Consider the following 19,794-nt stretch of genomic DNA (forward strand, 5'->3'; position numbering starts at 1 on the left):
TTGAGGAAAATACCTTGATTGGGCTAAGCTCTTCAATAAAAGATTGTAGAAATAAATAAGGACTTGATAAAAGAAATAACCTAACATGGTCATGTTTCTGAAAAAATACAGAATGATACTCAGCATTTATTGCTTCAAGCTTGATTTAAATTACCTTTCTCATTGCAGGTAGTTCTTTACAAGCAAGGGTAATTACATTTTAGTTGTTAACCTCCTTTTGGTAGCCAGGACTATCAGCCACTAACAGGCTGTTATTGTTCGAACAGCTGACTGAATCTTACTCAGTTTCTGGTCCAAACTATTCCCCATACGCGTATTTCAAGTGTTAGAGAATATTACAAAAACTTAAGAATGATGAGGGGTAAAGACATGAATGCAGCAACATAGCTGAGCTGTTCAGATTTCCCCCTTTGTAATTCCCAGTGGACACAAAGGATCAGTTCAGTTTGGGGACAGGTGTGTGCTCACAGTAGAATTTCAGTGATGGTGGGAAGAGAATTTACTTGCAGGGAATTGTAGCTTGTTTATAATTGTTCAGGATTAGATTATATTTTTAATCTCTCTTTTGGCAAGTTCAATCATTATAGCTGAGGCAAGTTTAATAATACACTATGCCACACTTTGTTTTCTTCCAGCTTGTTCAAGAAATTAAAGATAATAGACAAGATTGGAAACATTGCAATTTAATATCATTATATGATGCAGTAACAGGAGAGGTTTTTATAACTGTTGACTAGTTCTTTGCCATAGTTCTTTATGTGGGATTCTCTAAGACATAAATTGAATTGTATTCAATATTTAAAGGCAACAGTTGAAAGAAATTATGTTAATACTGCTTCTTGTCTAAAAAAGAGAGAGAAGTGGGAAATATAATGTTGACAAGTACTGAGACAGTCAAGCATCAGTATAATGGGAGAACTTTTGCAAAATAAGATTCAGCAAATTCCTTGTATAAAACCAAAGACCTACCCTGGCTGGCGTAGCTCAGTGGATTGAGCACGGGCCTGCGAACCAGACAGTCGCGGTTCGATTCCCGGTCAGGGCACATGCCTGGGTTGCAGGCCGGTTCCTTGCAGGCTAACTACCAGCAGGGGATGCACAAAAGGCAACCATACATTGATGTTTCTCTCTCTCTCCTTCCCCTCTAAAGATCAATAAATAAATAAAATCTTTAAAAAAAAAACAAAAAACCAAAGACCTATGAGAGATGTTTGTAAAATATGATATAATTTAATACTTTTAAAAAATGACATAATCGCCTGAGGTTGAAATGTTCTTTGATGTTTTTTCCCCTGAAACAACTATAATGCCTTAATATCCCAGTTACTGAAAAGAGACTAAGGTAGTTGAATCATGGCAGTTGCTGTGAGAAATGACCTCAATGACATGGTGTATAAGTGAGTATATTCTGTATTGTTAGAAATATGTGCTCCTTGTGATTGTAAAAAAATTAAATCTGTCAACACTTGCAAACAATTGGATAATATTTTCTTTCCTTTTAAAAAATACTTTATTTTCTTTTAGAGGGAGGGGAAGGGAAGGAGAAAGGGAGAAACATCATGTGTGAGAGAAATCAAACAAACATAGATGTGAGAGATCAGTCAGACATCAGCCTGCTGCCTCGTGCATGCTCTAATGTGGGGATGGGGCCACAACCCAGGCATGTGCCCTGACTCAGAATTGAACCTGCGACCCTGTGTTCTTGCGATGTTGCCCAACCAACTGAGCCACGCTGGTCAGGGCTGGGTAGTCTTTTCAGTGGCCATTGGCACTTGGGTTCTTAGTTAATCTTTCTGGTTTTGGTAAAGGCTAATTCTTTATTGCTCAGGAATATTAAATGTTGAGATTTGCAGCTTCTATTCTTAAGCATCTTAATGACACTGGGTCCCTTGCATCACTGTTAGAAATGTGAGAAGTTTCTTTATTGAATATATATCTGCAGTTTAAAAGCAGATATATATTCTGCCCATAGAAATCAAAGGCTCGAGAGCTTTAAGATGAATTCTTCTCGTGATTTTGGTGGGATCCTACTGGCTCTAGGCTGTAGTGGGTCAGATACGTGGATTGTCCCATGTTTTTTTTTTTGTCTTTATGCATGCCTCGGACAGAGCTGAAACATCACTGCTTTCCTCTAGTGCTTGATTTCTTTCTTTTAGCATATGTGTAGGAAGTCATGCTTGTGATAGTGTGCCAATATTGAATCAAGAAAAATGTGCTAAACGTCATATGATTAACGATGGCTGTTCTTCTCCAACAGTGCTGGGAGAGGGCCTGGCCCAGGGCGGCGGCACCTTTCAGACAGTGCTTTGCTGCATGCAGCTGAAAGGAAAGCTCCAGCTCGTATCCAACATTCTTGCCAAGTCACTGACGGGCGAGTCCCTGGTACGTTGATGAACTAATTTCTTTTTGGTGCTTTTTTATACAAATTAAATTTATGGGGATGATAATAGTTAATAAAATTATATAGGTTTCAAGTGTGTAATTCTGATACATCATCAGTATATTGCATTGTGTGTTTACCAAACAAAGTGAAACCACCTTCTGTTACCATATATTAGACCCCTTTCTCCTTTACTACCCACTATCCCATCCACCCTTTTCCCTTTGGTAACTTTCATACTGTTTGTGTCTATGAGCTTTTGTTTGATTGTCTTTTTGTTGCTTTCAGCTTTTTTTTTTAAGATTTCATTTATTTACTTTTAGAAAGAGGGGAAGGGAGAGAGAAAGAGAGGGGAAAGAACATCAGTGGATGAGAGAGATACATTGATTTGTTGCCTCTCACATCTCCCATCTGGGGAGCTGGCCTGCAACCCAGGCATATGTCCTGACTGGAACGGGCAACCTTCTGGTTTGTAGGCCAGTGCTCAGTCCACTGAGCCACATGAGCCAGGGATGTTGCTTTCAGTTTTATATTTCAGTCACCCTATGACTGAAATCATAGGGTGATGAATTATAATTTGGAATATCTGAAAACAGATTCATTTATCTTACTCCTTAGGAATATTGTGGGGAAAAAACAATTAGTGTGCATTTTTCCCTTCCAGAAATGAAAGTTCATGAGTTCTTTGAGATACTCTTTTCTCTTAAACAAACTGATGTTTAATTGGCAGATTCTTATAGTTTGAGATAATATATATGTATATATATAAAAGAATTTCAGGGGTGCTCTGGCTGGGTAGGTCAGTTGGTTGGAGTGTCATCCCATACATAAAAAGGTTCTGAGTTCAGTTCTCGGTCAGGGCACATACCTAGGTTGTGTTCGATCCCCAGTCAGAGTGTGTACAGGAGGTATCCAATGATGTTTCTCTCTCTCTCTTCCTTTCTTTTCTCTCTTTCTAAAAGTAATAAAAAAACATATTCTTTGGGTAAGAATTAAAAAAAAAGAACTGTAGGTACTTTTAAAAACTTTGGAAGTATAGGATAGCTAAATAATTTTCTTTTTAAAAAAATACTGTATTTTTTTTGTTTTTTTTCCATTACCATTTATCCCCCTTATACCCTCTTTCTCCTCTACCTACTCCTAAATAATTTTCTCTCTCTCTCTCTCTCTATTTATTTATTTATTTATAGAAAGAGGGGAAAGGAGGAAGAAAGAGGGACAGAAACTTTAATGAATGGTTGTCCCCCACTGGGGACCTGGCCTCCAACCCAGGCATGTGCCCTGATTGGGAATTGGACTGGCAACTCTTTGGTTTCACAGGCTCAATCCACTGAGTTACACCAGCCAAGGCTAATTTTCTTTAAAGATATAATTTAACGGAACCTGGGAATATTTTTTTGTTCTGTTTATGTTTTAAATATTTTTAATTTATCTATCTTTATATATTTAATTGTCATGATTACAGATGTCCCCCATTTTCTTCCCTTTGCTCCCTCTCCAGGCCTGTGTTTTAAAATTCTCCTGTGGATATATGATTTTATAGGGTTCTTAAATTCAGCCATTTGTTTCCTAAAATGTTTACACTTATCAAAACTAAGTAATAATTACTTTTGTTTCTGAAGATGGTTTGTGAGTAAGTTGATATTTGTGACCACTCTGATGGAGCTGTTGAGTTCTATTCAGACTTTGGGATTAATTCTGTTACATAGCTTTTAATTTTCTAGAGTTTTTTGTTTGAGATCATTAAAAGACTACTTTTTGGAACTTAAGAGGTGGCAATTATAGAAATTGGAAGACAAGAGATAGTGTAACTCTTCTCAGTAGTTGGAAACTGTTAGAAAATCCTTGGGTTTTTTTAGGAATAATGATGACAGACAGTGAGAGCAACAAAGTGTATGTATACTTTGCTGTACATCATGAATTCCCTACTTTATTTTATCCTCTTATTCTTTTGAATTGATATAAATTGTGAAAATCTGGTGCAAAGTTGTATTTTTAATGCAAATAAATATATTTGGTTAAAGAAAAGGAATTAGGAAAATACTTGTTATACTGCTAAATGTAATGTAGTGACCCATGCCAGAGGATAATTTAATTATTTTCTAAGGAATTATTGGGCAGTGAATTATGTAATTGGTTTAACAATGTTTTTTTAAAAATATATTTTATCGATTATACCATTACAGTTGTTCTATTCCCCCCCTTCATTCCCCTCCACCTGCACACTCCCTCCCCCACCCTTCTCCCCACCTTAGTTTATAACCACGTGTCTCAAGTTCTTTAGATTCTATATTTCCCCCAATATTCTCGCCCTCCCCCTATCTATTTTCTACCTACCATCTATGCTATTTTCTGTGCCTTCTCCCCCCTTCTCCTCCTCCCACCCCCCTGTTTCTAACCCTCCATGTGTTCTTCATTTCTATGGTTCCACTCCTGATCTAGCTGTCCTCTTGGTTTGCTTTTGTTTTAGGTGTGGTTGTTAATAACTGTGTGTTTGCTGTCCTTTCACTGTTCCTATTTTTCATCTTCTTTTTCTTATATAAGTCCCTTTAGCATTTCATATAATAAGGGCTTGGTGATGATGAACTCCTTGAACTTGACCTTATCTGAGAAGCACTTTATCTGTCCTTCCATTCTAAATGAAAGTTTTGCTGGATAAAGCAATCTTGGCTGTAGGTCTTTGGATTTCATGACTTGGAATACTTCTTTCCAGCCCCTTCTTGCCTGTAAGGTCTCTTTTGAGAAATCCGCTGACAGTCTGATGGGTACTCCTTTGTAGGTGACTGTCCCCTTATCCCTTGCTGCTTCTAGGATTCTCTCCTTCATTTTGGTCTTGGCTAATGTAATTATGATGTGCCTTGGTGTGTTCCTTCTTGGGTCCAACTTCTTTGGCACTCTCTGAGCTTCCTGGATTTCCTGGAAGTCTATTTCCTTTGCCAGACTGGGGAAGTTCTCCTTTATTATTTGTTCAAATACGTTTTCCACTCGTGGCTGTTTCTTTCCCCCTTCTGGTACCCCTATAATCCGGATGTTGGAACGTTTAAAGATGTCCTGGAGGTTCCTAAGCCTCTCCTCATTTTTTTGAATTCTCATTGCTTCATTCCTTTCTGGTGGGATGTTTTGTTCTTCCTTCTGGTCCATTCCATTGATTTGAGTCCCAGTTTCCTTTCCATCGCTATTGGTTTCCTGGACATCTCCCTTCATTTCAATTAGTTTAGCCTTCATATGTTCCTCTAATTTGTGACTGTACTCTACCAATTCTGTGAGCATCCTGATAAATAGTATCTTAAATTGGGCTTCTGAGAGGCTGGCAATCTGTTGGTCGCTTAGAGTTATTGGCTCTGGGACTTTGAGTTCTTCTTGTGCCATCTTTTGGGCTGTTCGTGCCTGTTAAGTAGCAGGATTGAAGCCCTAGGTGTTCACCAGAACAGGGCAACTCATTTGCTGGGTTGTGACGTTGTATGTGGGGGCGGGGTCAAAGAGGGACAATGGCTTCCCTCCCGCCTGCTGCCTCGACCCCCACTAGCACCGCAGCCACCACTGTCACCAGGCCCACGCGCCCCGCTCCACGGCACGCGAGTGTGCCACCGCTGTCAGCCCTCCACCACTGGGTTTGCCCCCTGGGGCCTGCGTGGTCCATCTCACTGTGCGCGAATGTGCGACTGCGGTCAGTCTGCCCCGCACCCGGACTAGTTCTGGGCTGCCTGCGCTCCTAGGTCTGTCCTGCCCGACCCAGCTCCGCTGCTGGCTCCACCTCTTACCGTCCTAGTTGAACGGTTTGTAGCTGTCGGACTTCCGTATAATTCTGTTTTCTGGTCTCTTGGTGTGTCTTAGTTCTCCAAAACTTTTGTTGTATCCAAAGTTGGTTGTGGGAGAAGGCACAGTGTTTCCACCTGTGCCTCCATCTTGGCGGAAGTCAAACAATGTTTTTTTTGTTTGTTTGTTTGTTTCATCATCTTATGGAGGATGAATACAGTGTTTTATGGCATGCTATATATTTTGCCCTGTTAAATTAACCTTTTTTAAAAATTTAGTTGTTGTTCAAGTACAGTTTTCTGTCTTTTACTCCCATCCCAGCCCACCCCCCAGTGCTCCCCACCTCCCTCCCATTTCCACCCCCCTTAGTTGTTGTCCATGTGTCCTTTATACGTGTTCCTGTAATAAATTAGCCTTTCTAACTTTCCTTATGGATGGTAGCTTTATTATCACCATTAGTGCAGCAGGGGTGGGAGGTAAGGGCAGCGCTGTTTTCTTTACAGATAAACCTTAGAAACAGCTGAGGAATTAAGTCTCCATAATAAAGAACTAATATGCCAGTAGGTTTTTTCCTTTTTCATTTACTCTTTCAGAATGGGATGGTAACAAAAGATTTAACAAGACTAAAAACACTTCTCACAGAAACAGAGGTAAGACTATTTCATTGGATGTCTTTGGAAAGAGTTTAACTCAGTCTCGCTAGTAAGTGTTGCGTATTAAACTTCGGAAGATCGTTGGGCATCGGCTAAGAGCAAGGCTTACTGTAAAGGCGGGGATTGCAGCAGAGGCTGAAGCTGGAAACACACCACGTGTTTCCCTTCTAACACTTTTAAGTACTTTAGCCTTCCTTTTATGACCATTGTATTCCCATCTTTTTGTAAATTCTTTAGAGGGGATACTTTAAATTCATACTTGAAGTCAGGTTTTAGCTTTTATGTTATATTCTGTGTAGATGGAATCATTTTTAAGGGCCAGTGTGGGACTATGGCCTGTAGAGCTTGCTTGTACAATTTAAAGAAATCTTATGTATCTTTTTTGTAAGCATAGAATCCTTGTAATGTGAACAATTAAAATGTATTTGTTAGCTTACATATTCTTGTATACAGTCCTCATTTTACAAAAAGAATGGGATGTCTTTAAAAACTTATTAGGAAGTAGTTTGAGAATAAGAAAGCATTTTCCAGTAGAGTTATTATAGTGATTTAGTTTCAGCCCAACCTAAAAAGTCCAATTTAATCAACAACATATGAATTATAGTGATATTATTGTGTTAGTTACATCCAATTAGAATTTATGATGTTCTTCCTATGGTACAAGATGTTTCAAATTTCACCTTGGGATACCATTTCCTTCTCATTCAGTTCAGCATTTACTGTGCATCTGTGCTGTTCAAGGTTCTGTAGGTTTTGGAAAGCTGAGATATTCCTGAAAAACAATCTGGTGGGCTAGTCCAAGATGTACATAACTAGCATACCCAGGGCAGCCTGGGTTAATAAGTGCTGTAATGGAAGTACAGGCAGGGAAAGGGGACTTTGCAGGGAAACCAGGAAGGCGGGAGTTCGGGAACTGAGGTTAAAGAACGGGGTTGACTAAGTGAAGACTCTCAGAGGTTGGTACAGGGTGGCAGTCACTTGGTGCAAGGATAGATGAGACAAGTAGTACTGAGGGCCTTACCTGGGACCGTGGTAGTGGGAGCAGAGAGTGTAACAGACATTCCGCACCTGGTTGGGCAGACTTTGAAGAATACTCAGAGCAGTGAAGAAGAGGAAGAGTTCAAGATGGCTTGCATAATTTCAGTCTTGCTCTCTTTGGGAAAGATGAATCTACTAACTTGAGAGAAGGAGCAATGAAAGAGGATATTTGCAGTAAAGTTAATGAGTTTTGTTTTGGACGTATTGTATTCGAAGTGCATTCAGCCATTCATCCTTCATTTACTCAGTACCCGGTATGTGCTGGGTCCTCTGAGGGGCATTATGTAAAGGGGCAGTTGCAGGCTATTGACAGTGGGTCTGTACATGGCTGACAGTGATCTGACGTGTAAAATGCTCTAGAATAGTTCATAAGAGTGCTGTGGCTGGCACTCAGTTGGAGATGTGGGTATGGAGCTTAGAGTAAAGTTGGGGGCCAAGGGACAGATTGGGGATTTATCTGCGCCAAGGGAATCAAGAAAACCAGGAAGTCAGAGTGGGTTGGTCCCCACCCTGGTTTCACCTGTGAGAGAAGGGCTCATCCCAGAGTCAGGGGGACTTGGCAGGCTGTGCTCCCAGGCCCCCAGGTGGGGGCGCTTCACTTGATACAGAGCAGGTACCTTGCTAGCTGATCATTCTCTGGGTGTTAGGAAGAGGAGAGTGAAATGGGTGTGTGCGCACGGAAGGTGCTGCTCCATGGGGTTTAGGACCAGGAACTTAGACGTCCCTTCCTTTGTTAGCAGGTAATTTTGATGGTAGAAATCTCTCTCAGTTTCCTGAATGAAGGCCATACAAGTATTTCTTTTCTGTGTTTAAATATAATTAAACATGGAGCAAAGAGCAAAAAATATTTGAAATATTGATGTTGAAACTTTCTAAGTATTCAAATTCAAGCTTTAAAAAATGCTGAAACTGTCCAAATTTAATTCAACATGCAACTGGGTGTTTCTTATTATAAAAATATCTTTCATTTGAAAAATTGCAGACGGCAACTAGTAACGTCCTCTCTGGATATCACATAGAAGACTTAGAAGATGGTAAGTACCAAACTCTGTAACTTCTGATAGCTGTGATTCTGGGCATTGCTTTGTTATTGATTACTGGGAGGAAATTGACTGAGTTGTAGTACTTGTAAATGGAGGTGTAAGAGAGAATATAAAAATAAAAAAAATTAACTTTAAGAAATAGATGTGGATGAAAGTAATTTTTTCCCACTGGCCCCCTTTTTAGAATAATGGAGTAATGGTGGCAGGAGTTAACTGCAGAGGACATCTATTCCATCCTCTTGCCCCCATGTAGTTCTAAATTTAAAATTCATTCTGAGCAGTCCTTAGGATGGGGGGTGGGGGCTTTTCTCTTCTCTTTTTATCCCAGGCTAGTACAATTGCTGCTTTTGGAAATTCTGATCTGTAAACTGAGTTGTTCTGCCACCCTTACAATCTTCTCTTGCTAGGCGATGATAGGGAAGAGAGACCAGCATTCACTGAATGTTTCTTAGATGCTGCGTACTGCTTAGTGGCTTTCACAAAAATGTGTACTGGCTTCTTAGAGCCCTTCTCTAACCTTTTGAGAGGTGGTGAAACTATATTTATTAAGGTTCAGTGGTTTTCCCAATCACATAGCTACTAAGGGATGAAATACTGCTTTAAATTCAACCTGGCTGAGTATATTTATTTTTTGGTGGAGGCAGGGAGGCACAATGACTTGTTAGGGAATAGAAAATGGCTCTGAAGTCCTTGAAAACTTGCCACTGTTCAGCCTGTGTAACTTGATCTAGTCTTTTTTCTCTTAAGCCTCATTTTCCTTGGCTTATTTGGAATCTTTTATATAAATGAATCAAAACTCATTGTGTTCAAAAGTAAACAAATGTTAGTTTTTAACTCCTACCTCAGAATTTAACTTTTTGAGTTTTATTTCAATTGTACAAAACGATTACTTTAAACAATGACATGTATGTGTCAGACAAATCCTAAGGAACGAGGTTAGTAATATGGGGCTTCTCACTCAATACGCAGTATTGGAATTTGTTCCACAAAATTTCCTTCCAAGATACATAATTTTCTCATTCCTGAGGTATTGCTAATAGAGACACATCTCATACTTGAGAAATGACAGGCATGCCGAGGCCCCCCCCACTCCTCCAACCCTCCCTTTAGTTGTTAGAAAAGAAACTGCATTGGAAATAACCCCACCGGTTGCTAGGATAGAGTCAGGGTCATAGATTTGATTTAGCTGCTTGGTAACCACTTCTTCAGTGATTTTTCAGTTTCATATGGTTAATTTAACTCACTTGATTGGTCATTTACTTTTTTTGGTAGGGGCACATATATCATATTCTTTTTACATCATCTGGGATGATGTGTGTGGAGGGTTTATAGAATTTCTTACACATTAAAATATCAGAATTATTAGCAAGCCTCAAATGATAAGACTATATCCTGATTACTCTCTAGGATCTTGTAATGGTTGGCATTTCCGCCCACCACCTAGGGGAATCACAAGCAGCGAGGAATATACTTTGTGTAAAAGGTAATGTGAAATTTTTTTTAAACCCATGACATGTCTTTATTCAAAGGATAGTTATTTTTCCTTCACTTTTTTAAAGAAGAGAATATGTGAAGGAAGAAGTATAATGATTGAGTAAAATGGTTTATTTTCAATTTGAAACAGAAGCCATAAAAAATGGTCATTATCATTAAATAATAAAAGTCAAAGCCATATTGATGAGCCTTCTTTTAATTGCAAAAACAGGGATATAAATGGGGATTGTTAAGACTTTGTTTGGAAGTCTCTTGTAATACCAGTTGGATTAATGTGATGAATTTAATTGCTAGTTTCCTGCTTATGTGAAATTTACCTAATTTATGGTAATTGAAATTATATAAACTGAAGTAGAAAAAACTGATGAAGAAATGTTAAATTATTTCAGTAACTTTTCTAAAAATCTCTTATTCACATAATTCTTGTTGATTAGTTTATATTTGAAGGGCTAACCTTTCAGAACTTAATAATTATGTGTTAAGGTGGAAATAATCACATTCAGAGAGGTGAACTCTTCAGTTCTTTTTATAAGAGCTAGCAACTAGTGGGATTTTAGAGATAAAATTTCATTACTCTAGATTGCTTTTGATAATAAGGGAAATTTGATATGTAGTTTTCCTGATTGAATAGCTAAGACACCAGATTGGATTTTATAGTAGAAAGAAACTAAGTAGTGAATTCTGAAATCCTGGAAGCATCCTGTTGTAGGAGACATAGACCGTAATTTGGTTATGCAAAGGAAATATACAAAAATTTATAGTCTAAATGAGAATATCTAACCTTTAATTTTTAGGAGGATATAAAACAAAGTGGAAAGATAAATATTTGGCTCATAAGATGTACTTAAGAGAAACACAAATGATTTTAAACATGTTTTATGAAACGTAAGAGAACTTAATAAATAGTATAATTAAAGCTCAAGTGCCTTGTATATACCATCAAGAAGAACTTCGTTTACACTCACATTCGCAAATAGAGTGAGCCATTTGTTACTTTACACTGTGCTGTGGTTCATTTTATATTTCTTACTATCCATATTTTACCATTTGAAAAATTATATGTGGTGTAATATCACTTTTATCTCCATTTTGCTAGTTATAGTTTATTATATTATTTTATGCTTCAATTGTTTAAAAGTTGGATGGACCCATAATTTTGCAGGGTATTTAAAACATAAAAAAATTAATGACCAAAGTCTTGCATTTTTATGTTTTGACTACTGAATTGTCGTTGAATTTTCTGAGTCACAAACACTAAGAGACCATTAGCTCTGTCACCTTTAAAATGAACAGTTTTGAATTTACCTATTGAAGAATTAAATGTATTGAATTATGATTCTAATATAAAACTTGTATTCTTGGTTTATTTAAAACTTGAAGCAAATTAAGGTAATCTAGTATTTTCAATGAAATATGGGTAATAGTAATATAGAAAAGAGTAAAGGTGAAAAGTAGAAGCCTTAAAACTGATAATTTAATAATATATTTAAGTTTCTTCAGAATGAACTTCTTTGTGGAAAATTTTCTTCAGGTCGTATCATTTTGGGAAGTAGGGTGTGTACCTGTGTTTGATGAACCGATCCACTTGATGTCAGTGTTGCTGTAAAAAATTCTGCTCTAAGAGGAATCGTCTGATAGAGTTGTTGTATCACAAAGGAAGCTACCACTTCAGTGGTGGTTTTTGAGTGTGGGGGTGGTTATGATTATGCTCTGCTGTAGCACCCCCTTATTCCAAAAAAGAAGGTCAGTGAATATGGGGAGTTGCTGTTTTGACAAAATATACTGTAAATGTTCTTTAAACTTCTTCTTCCTCCTCTGTGCAAGACAGTGTGATAAATAATGGCCTTTCAGGAGATTGAGTTTTGTTATTGAAGAGTTGGAGGGCAAATGCTGAAAGTTTGTCTCTTAAATGGTCCAACAAAGTATGTGATAAAACAGTCTTTCCTATTCTACTTAGATTTTTAGAGCAAGGAATCTGTAGGTATGGTGCGCAGTGTACTTCAGCACATTCCCAGGAAGAACTAGCAGAATGGCAGAAAAGATACGCTTCACGGTTGATAAAATTGAAACAGCAAAATGAGAATAAACAGTTCTCAGGCAGTTACATGGAAACCTTGATAGAAAAGTGGATGAATTCATTATCTCCTGAGAAAGTGGTGAGGAAAATAAACTGCATTTTTTGTTTGTTTGTTTTCAGTAATGACCTTGTTTGAGTCTTGACTTTATTTTGTGCTATATTTTGGTTATTTCATTATTTTCTATATAAAGAACTTGATTCTTGATATAAAGTGTTTTTAGTAGCTAAAGTAGAGCCATTTGCTAAATAAAGAATAGAATTAAGCCATTTTTTTGAGATTTGCAGATATTATATTATTTTTGTTCAGAGAGGTTTTATTGCCATTTTTTATTGTTTAGTTTCTTAATGTCTCTTTATTATATTTTGTTCTTATATAAATAACTGAAAATTAATGTATAAGATACATTGCTTTGTAAGCAGTTTCATTACATCTTACTGTTGACAGTCATTTACTATGACAGAAATTTTGTACGTGCTGTTAGGAATAACAGTGTAACATTGGTTGTGCTCTGTTTTCAGCTTAGTGAATGTATAGAAGGAGTAAAGGTAGAGCATATACCTGATCTGACGGTTACTGTCAACACCAAAAAGTCTCACCAGACATGGATGTTTGCTCTCACCTGTAAGGTATGAATGTACCTTTACATAAAGAATGTAAATTTTTTCCAGTTTTCATAAAGCTTTTCTTGACCTTTAAATCTCTGTGTTAAAAGAGCATTGAGAATGTTTTAATCTAAGTGTATTTCAATGTAGGTTTTCTACATTGTGCTAAAGTGTATTGCTATATTTTGATCATTAAAGGTACTTTTTTTTTTAAGATTTGAGATAAAATTTTTGTAGATGTTTAGATGCTTGCTTATTTATTTATTTATTTGGTAAAGAGGTCTTTGGCATGTTGTCTTCCAAATTTGAAATGCAGGATGGGATTCATGGCTTATAATTAACTATTTAAAAATTGAATTGTTTAATCTGGCAGTGCTAAGATTTTTAAACAGTGACACCTTGCTTTTATATTTGACTTGATGAAATCAAAAATTCTGTAATAATGGGGTTTTAGTATGAGACATTTGGCAGTACTTTCCATCTTGAGTCATAACATTCAAAGTTTAAGAATGAAACAAAGTAAAAATTGTTGTGAATATACACAGTGGAAAGTTTTATGTACTTTTTTGGTGGTGTTCCTTCCACTGTACCATCTGCATCTTGGGATGAAGAATCTGGCACTTCAGCTTCGGCCTTGAACCCAATCCAGTACTTTCAGGGGTAACTGCCTGCCTGTGAAGACTCCCTACTTGAGGCTATGTAAAACTTTTTTAGACCAAGGGTGTGTGGGGAAAGTTGGAGGTCGATGTTCGTACAAGGTGATAGATAGCCTTTGCCACAGTGAAAGGTGAACATATCACAGAAAGAGCAGGAGAGCTAGTGCCATAGCATAAATATATCACTTCTAGAAATTTCAGCTTTATTAATGTAAAATTGACATCATAAGTATATCATTTTAACAACAGTTTTTTTTAACTATTCTGGTTTTTTTTCTTAAATGGCTTATGAGCACAATTTGTATTTTAACATAGTATCTTTAGAAGCGTGGGAAAGTAAAAAGTCCCTTATAGAAATATTTTCATTGAAGAGCCCAATTACAATTGGATTTTTCACCCCTTTGTACTCAATGGATTATTTTAACTTCCTTGTAGCCTGCAAGAATGCTGTATCGTGTAGCATTGCTTTATGATGCTCATCGTCCTCATTTTAGTATCATTGCAATATCTGCCGGAGATAGTACTACCCAGGTATCACAAGAAGTCCCAGAAAACTGTCAAGAATGGATAGGAGGGAAGATGGCCCAAAATGGATTAGATCATTACGTGTATAAAGTCGGGATAGCATTTAACACAGAAATATTTGGAACTTTTCGCCAAACCATAGTTTTCGACTTTGGATTGGAACCAGTACTCATGCAAAGAGTAATGATTGATGCAGCTTCTACAGAAGGTAATATTTAGACTTTTTTCCCCTGATATGGTATATTAAAAGGCACTATCATAGCAACATTGAAAGATATGTATTGCCCCTATATGTTCCATGGATAGGAAGGTAATAATAATAAGGAAGAAAACCCCCCGTTAATTGACTCATTTACTGTATAATAGGATTAGAGTGGCTCACATTATGCCCTTTCTCTTCATGCAGTCATCAGGCGAAGCTCACTTTGAGATTCCCCAGACTCATCTGAGTAGATGATCAGGTCTGTTTTGGTCTACCAACCAACTTCGTTTCTAAAGTAAGATGATTTTAGCACAGTAAAACCTTTTAATATTAGTTTGGGTAGAATATAATTTTAATAGTAATCGTGAGTACACCTAAAGGGTCTGTATTTCCATGTCTGCCTGCCTGACTGATTAAGCTTGATGATTTTAGTGCATTATCTATGAATGAAAAGTCCTAAATACAAGCTTTCATAAGCTGGTTTTGTACATTCCCTAGTGTAAAGGAAACCCAGGCGCCTCTGATAGAATCTGCTCTTTGTCCTTGGGAAGAAGCCCCAGGTTTCTGCCTGTAAGCCCTTGTAGAGGATGATGAATTTCCTTGTTTGTTGTTGTATTGCTGCGTGTCCCTAAATTTTATGCCAAGATCCAAAGGGCAAGGAAAGGCCACATTAGCCTATATTTCTTTGGCTTTTGGCTGGATTTATAGGTGCTTTATTTTATTCAACAAACACTAGGTATTTAATGAACACTTCATATAGTAGAGCTATATGAAACTTGCTTTTGGATTGACTGGAAGTCACCATATTGGGGAGGATGTTTTTTCTTTGTACCACATTGTCTCACTTATAAGAAATAAAAGTTGTTGTTTTCATGAGCAAATGCTAGGATTTAATTTCTTGGACATAGTAAACAGGTGGAACTGGTTCTGTCTCCTTCTTCACTTGAGCTGCTAGTTAGTTTAAAGCAATATTTGTGTCCAAATTGAACAATCATGTATGGTCTTCTTGTATATATACTAATACATATATTCCCCAGACTTCATTTTACTCTTATTTCTCACTTTGATTTCTTTTACGTGTTTTTACTCTGTTGTATTGTTTTGTCATCTTGGTACTGTTTGAAATCAAAATGTTATTTCCCGTAGCCAAATAGATATGATAATGGACAAAATGAAAATATTTGGTTTATATTTACCAATATAATTATTTTCTGTAATGGGTCAGATAGTAAATACTTTGTGTTGCAGGGCAGATAATTTCTGTCAGAATTACTCGACTCTGTATTTTAGTGACAAAGCAGCCATAAACAATATGTAAGTGAATGGGCATGACTGTGTTCCAATAAAACTTTGTTTTCAAAAACAGCAGCAGACTGGATTTGCCTTGCATGCCATGGTTTGCCTACTCTGGTACTAGTAAGTTGCCTTTAGAGACTAAAACTTGAGACATCTAGAAGGCAACCTTTTTTAGTCACAAGGAGATTTAAATCATAAGGAAAGGCCAACATGCATCCCCTCCTCAAATAGAACTCTGAAAAAGATGTTTGGCTTACATGTGGGTTGTGTTTTAAAAGTTTGCTTTTAGGTTGATGGATTGTAACTGATGACTTACTTCTCATACAAATAATGTGTGTTGTGAAGGATCTCTGCTAGTCAAGAGTAAATTCAAGGTGGATAAAAGATTTAAATATAAGTCATGACACCATTGTAGTCCTAGAGAACATAGGCAGGAAAATCTCAGATATTCCACGCAGCAGTATTTTTCCTGATATGTCCTGTAGAACAAGGGACATAAAGGAAAGAATAAACAAATGGGATCTCATCAAAATAAAGAGCTTCTCATGGCTAAAGAAAACAGCATTAAAATGAAAAGAACCAACCATATGGGAAAATATATTAGCTAATAATACCTTGGACAAAGGTTTGATCTCCAAAATATATAAAGAACTCACAGGAATCCACTCTAGGAAGACAAGCAACCCAATTAAAAAATGGGCAATGAACTTAACAGACACTTCTCCAAGGAGGACATCCAGAGGGTCCAGAGACACATGAAAAGATGCTCAGTATCGCTAACTATCAGAGAGATGCAGATTAAAACCATAATGAGATACCACTTCACACTGGTCAGAATGTCCATCATAAACAAAGCAACAAACAACAAGTGTTGGAGAGGTTGGGGAGAAGAAGGAACCCTAGTGCACTGTTGGTAGGATTGCAGACTGGTGCAAGCACTATGGAAAACAGTATGGAATTTCTTTAAGAAACTAAAAATGGAACTGCCTTTTGACCTAGCATTTCCACTGCTAGAATTATATCCTAAGAACCCTGAAACACTAATCCAAAATAACCTATGCACCTCATTGTTCATAGCAGCACAATTTACAGTAGACAAGTGCTGGAAGCAACCTAAATGCCTATCAGTAAGTGACTGGATCAAAAAACTATGGTACATTTACACAATGGAATTCTATGCAGCAGAAAGAAAGAAGGAGCTTCTACCCTTTGGGACAGCATGGCTGGAACTGGAGAGCATTATGCTAGGTGAAATAAGCCAGGCGGTGAAAGACAAATACTGTATGATCTCACCTTTAACAGGAACCTAATCAATAAAACAAACAAGCAAGCAAAATATAACCAAAGACACTGAAATTGAGCACAGGCTGACAGTGACCAGAGAGGGGAGAAGAGGAGGGAATTTCAGGGGAAAAGGGTGAAGGGTTTGCAGGAACAATTATAAAGGACACATAGATAATAACCAGGGCGGGGGGTGAGTGGGTGTGGAAACAGGGGAGGGAAGTGGGGAGGGGTGGAGGAAAAAAGCAGAAAACTGCTTGAACAACAATAAAAAATGTTAAAAAAAGAATCTGTGCCAGTGTACTAAAGCCTGTTTAATAATATAAAGTATTAAATGCATAAAATAAAGAGAAAATGATTCTGTTAAAATAGAGGATAATGAGAGAAAATAGTGATGAAGAGGATTTCAGGGCACCCTCATGGACTTGAGAGATGGAGGACCCTTTGGCTGTTTTTCCTCAGATATGTTCTACTTTTCTAGTTGGAGAAAAAGAGCAGTGGGCAGACTTCGGAGTCAAGTAGAGTTGGGTTTGCATCCCAATTTCTGCTTATTACATGTGTGACTCTTAACATCTCTGAGCTTCATGTGGAGACATCTGTAAATGGGGCTAGTAATACCTGCCTCAGAGGATTGTTGTGAGGACTAGAAATGAACCTTGCATAGTACCCGGCACATAGCAGGCATTTAGTAAATTGTAGCTATGATCTTTATCATTGGCCATGGTTAGGATAGTTTCTGGCTTACAAACAGAATGAAGAAAGTAGGAAGAGAGGAGGAGCTGGAATTTTTTTTTGAATTAGGACTGAGACTAGTGTAGCAGAGGGACTAAAGAGCAGACATGAAGAACCAAGTCATTAAGACCACAGCACCTACAGATCTTGGCAAGAGAATGCAACGCAGTGTAGGGAGTGGAAGAGAAGTCCAAAATGCGTGGTAAGAGTCTCGTTTCTGATGTATCAGTTTGAAAACATAATAACTTTTATGTTTCATTCAGATATGGCAGAGGGACGGATATTAATGCAGACAAGGATATCCTCCCATTTGGAACCAATACCATACCTGGCTTCTTTTTAATAATACTATGTCTTTCATTAAATGACCTCTTTGCAGTTTAATATATTTGCTTATTTTCTTTTAAACAAGGTTTTAGTTTTATGTAGTTATGTTATGGAAAATAATTGAAAAAGTTAAGCATTTTCTTGAACTAATTGGATACATCAAAAGTTTCACATAGCAAAATTTACTTTTCAAGGACAGGAAAAATAAATATTACAAGAGAATAATAGAAAATATGCAAAATATATTTTATGATACAAGATTTTAACATTATAAAAGGAAAACTTAAATCTAGGTTTAGGCAAGCCAGATGACATTTGGTTGATTGTTTTCTCATTACGTAAATTAGCTGACCTGTTGTGCTAAGTTTTAGTTCTATGTCAGATATTTTCTATACTCTTAATATTGATGCCATTGAATATCGTGATGTTTTTGTTAAGTTATTAAATGTTTTATTGTGTGACTATTTGTTTCAGTGTGACTGTGTACAGAGTCCCCAACAGAATTTTGGAGAAATAAAAGTAGGGTATAAACAATAACATTTGGACTTCCGCCGAGATGGAGGCATAGGTGGAAACACTGTGCCTTCTCCCACAACCAAGTTTGAATACAACAAAGGTTTAGTAAACAAAGATGCAGCCAAAGAACAGAAAACTGAACTATATGGAAGTCTGACAACAACAAACCGTTCAACCGGGACCAGTAAGAGAGGCGGAACCAGCAACGGAGCAGGGTCAGGCAGGAAGGATCCCCCAAACCAGGCGACCCAGGTGACCCAGGCAGCCGGGGTAGCATCCCGGACCCAGTGAGGGTGCAGGGCAGGCTGAGCCCAGTCACACATTTGCACACAGATAAACCAACAAAGGTGTGAGCAGTGAGATGGACCCCACAGGCCCCAGCGGCGAACAGTGCAGGCCCCATGGACTGTGCGCCCCAGCGGCGGGAGGAGGCAGAGGAGACCGCCATTGATTTCCTTTGACCCCGCCCCCACATACAACGTCATAACCCAGTGACTGAGTTGCCCCGCCCTGGTGAACACCTAGAGCTCTGCTCCTCATAAATAACAGGCAAGAACAGTCCAAAGTATGGCTCAAGAAGAACTCAAAGCCCCAGAGCCAATAACTCTAAGCGACCAAGAAATAGCCAGCCTCTCAGATGCACAGTTCAAAACACTGGTGATCAGGATGCTCACAGAACTGGTTGATTTTAGTTACAAATTAGAGGAACATATGAAGGCTAAGCTAATTGAAATGAAGGGAGATGTCCAGGAAGCCTATAGTGATGGAAAGGAAACTGGGACTCAAATCAGTGGAGTGGACCAGAAGGAAGAATGAAACATCCAACCAGAAAAGAATAAAGAAACAAGAATTCAAGAAAATGAGGAGAGGCTCAGGAACCTCCAGGACATCTTTAAACGTTCCAACATCCAAATTGTAGGGGTACCAGAAGGGGGAAAGAAACAGCCACGAGTGGAAAACGTATTTGAACAAATAATAAAGGAGAACTTCCCCAGTCTGGCAAAGGAAATAGACTTCCAGGAAATCCAGGAAGCTCAGAGAGTGCCAAAGAAGTTGGACCCAAGAAGGAACACACCAAGGCACATCATAATTACATTAGCCAAGACTAAAATGAAGGAGAGAATCCTAGAAGCAGCAAGGGATAAGGGGACAGTCACCTACAAAGGAGTACCCATCAGACTGTCAGCGGATTTCTCAAAAGAGACCTTACAGGCA

General features: G+C 37.9%; 1 protein-coding gene across 5 annotated transcripts in view; it reads left to right on the plus strand.

The window, feature by feature from the left end:
- The window catches only part of HELZ (helicase with zinc finger), a 154,331-nt gene that overhangs the window by 38,577 nt on the left and 95,960 nt on the right, over window positions 1–19,794 (plus strand). For 4 of the 5 annotated variants that reach the window (XM_037070179.1, XM_037070181.1, XM_037070180.1 and 1 more), the window contains 7 exons: window positions 2,258–2,382; window positions 6,730–6,786; window positions 8,810–8,861; window positions 10,278–10,353; window positions 12,322–12,520; window positions 12,961–13,068; window positions 14,136–14,433. In XM_037070179.1, coding sequence (XP_036926074.1) covers window positions 2,258–2,382; window positions 6,730–6,786; window positions 8,810–8,861; window positions 10,278–10,353; window positions 12,322–12,520; window positions 12,961–13,068; window positions 14,136–14,433 — 915 coding nt within the window. Of the gene's footprint in view, window positions 1–2,257; window positions 2,383–6,729; window positions 6,787–8,809; window positions 8,862–10,277; window positions 10,354–12,321; window positions 12,521–12,960; window positions 13,069–14,135; window positions 14,434–19,794 lie in introns of those variants that run through there. The other variant, XM_037070183.1, reaches the window with a different exon arrangement.

Source organism: Sturnira hondurensis, unplaced genomic scaffold (assembly GCF_014824575.4).
Source record: "Sturnira hondurensis isolate 20B ecotype Veracruz unplaced genomic scaffold, ASM1482457v3 Scaffold0018728, whole genome shotgun sequence".
Lineage (NCBI taxonomy): Eukaryota > Metazoa > Chordata > Mammalia > Chiroptera > Phyllostomidae > Sturnira > Sturnira hondurensis.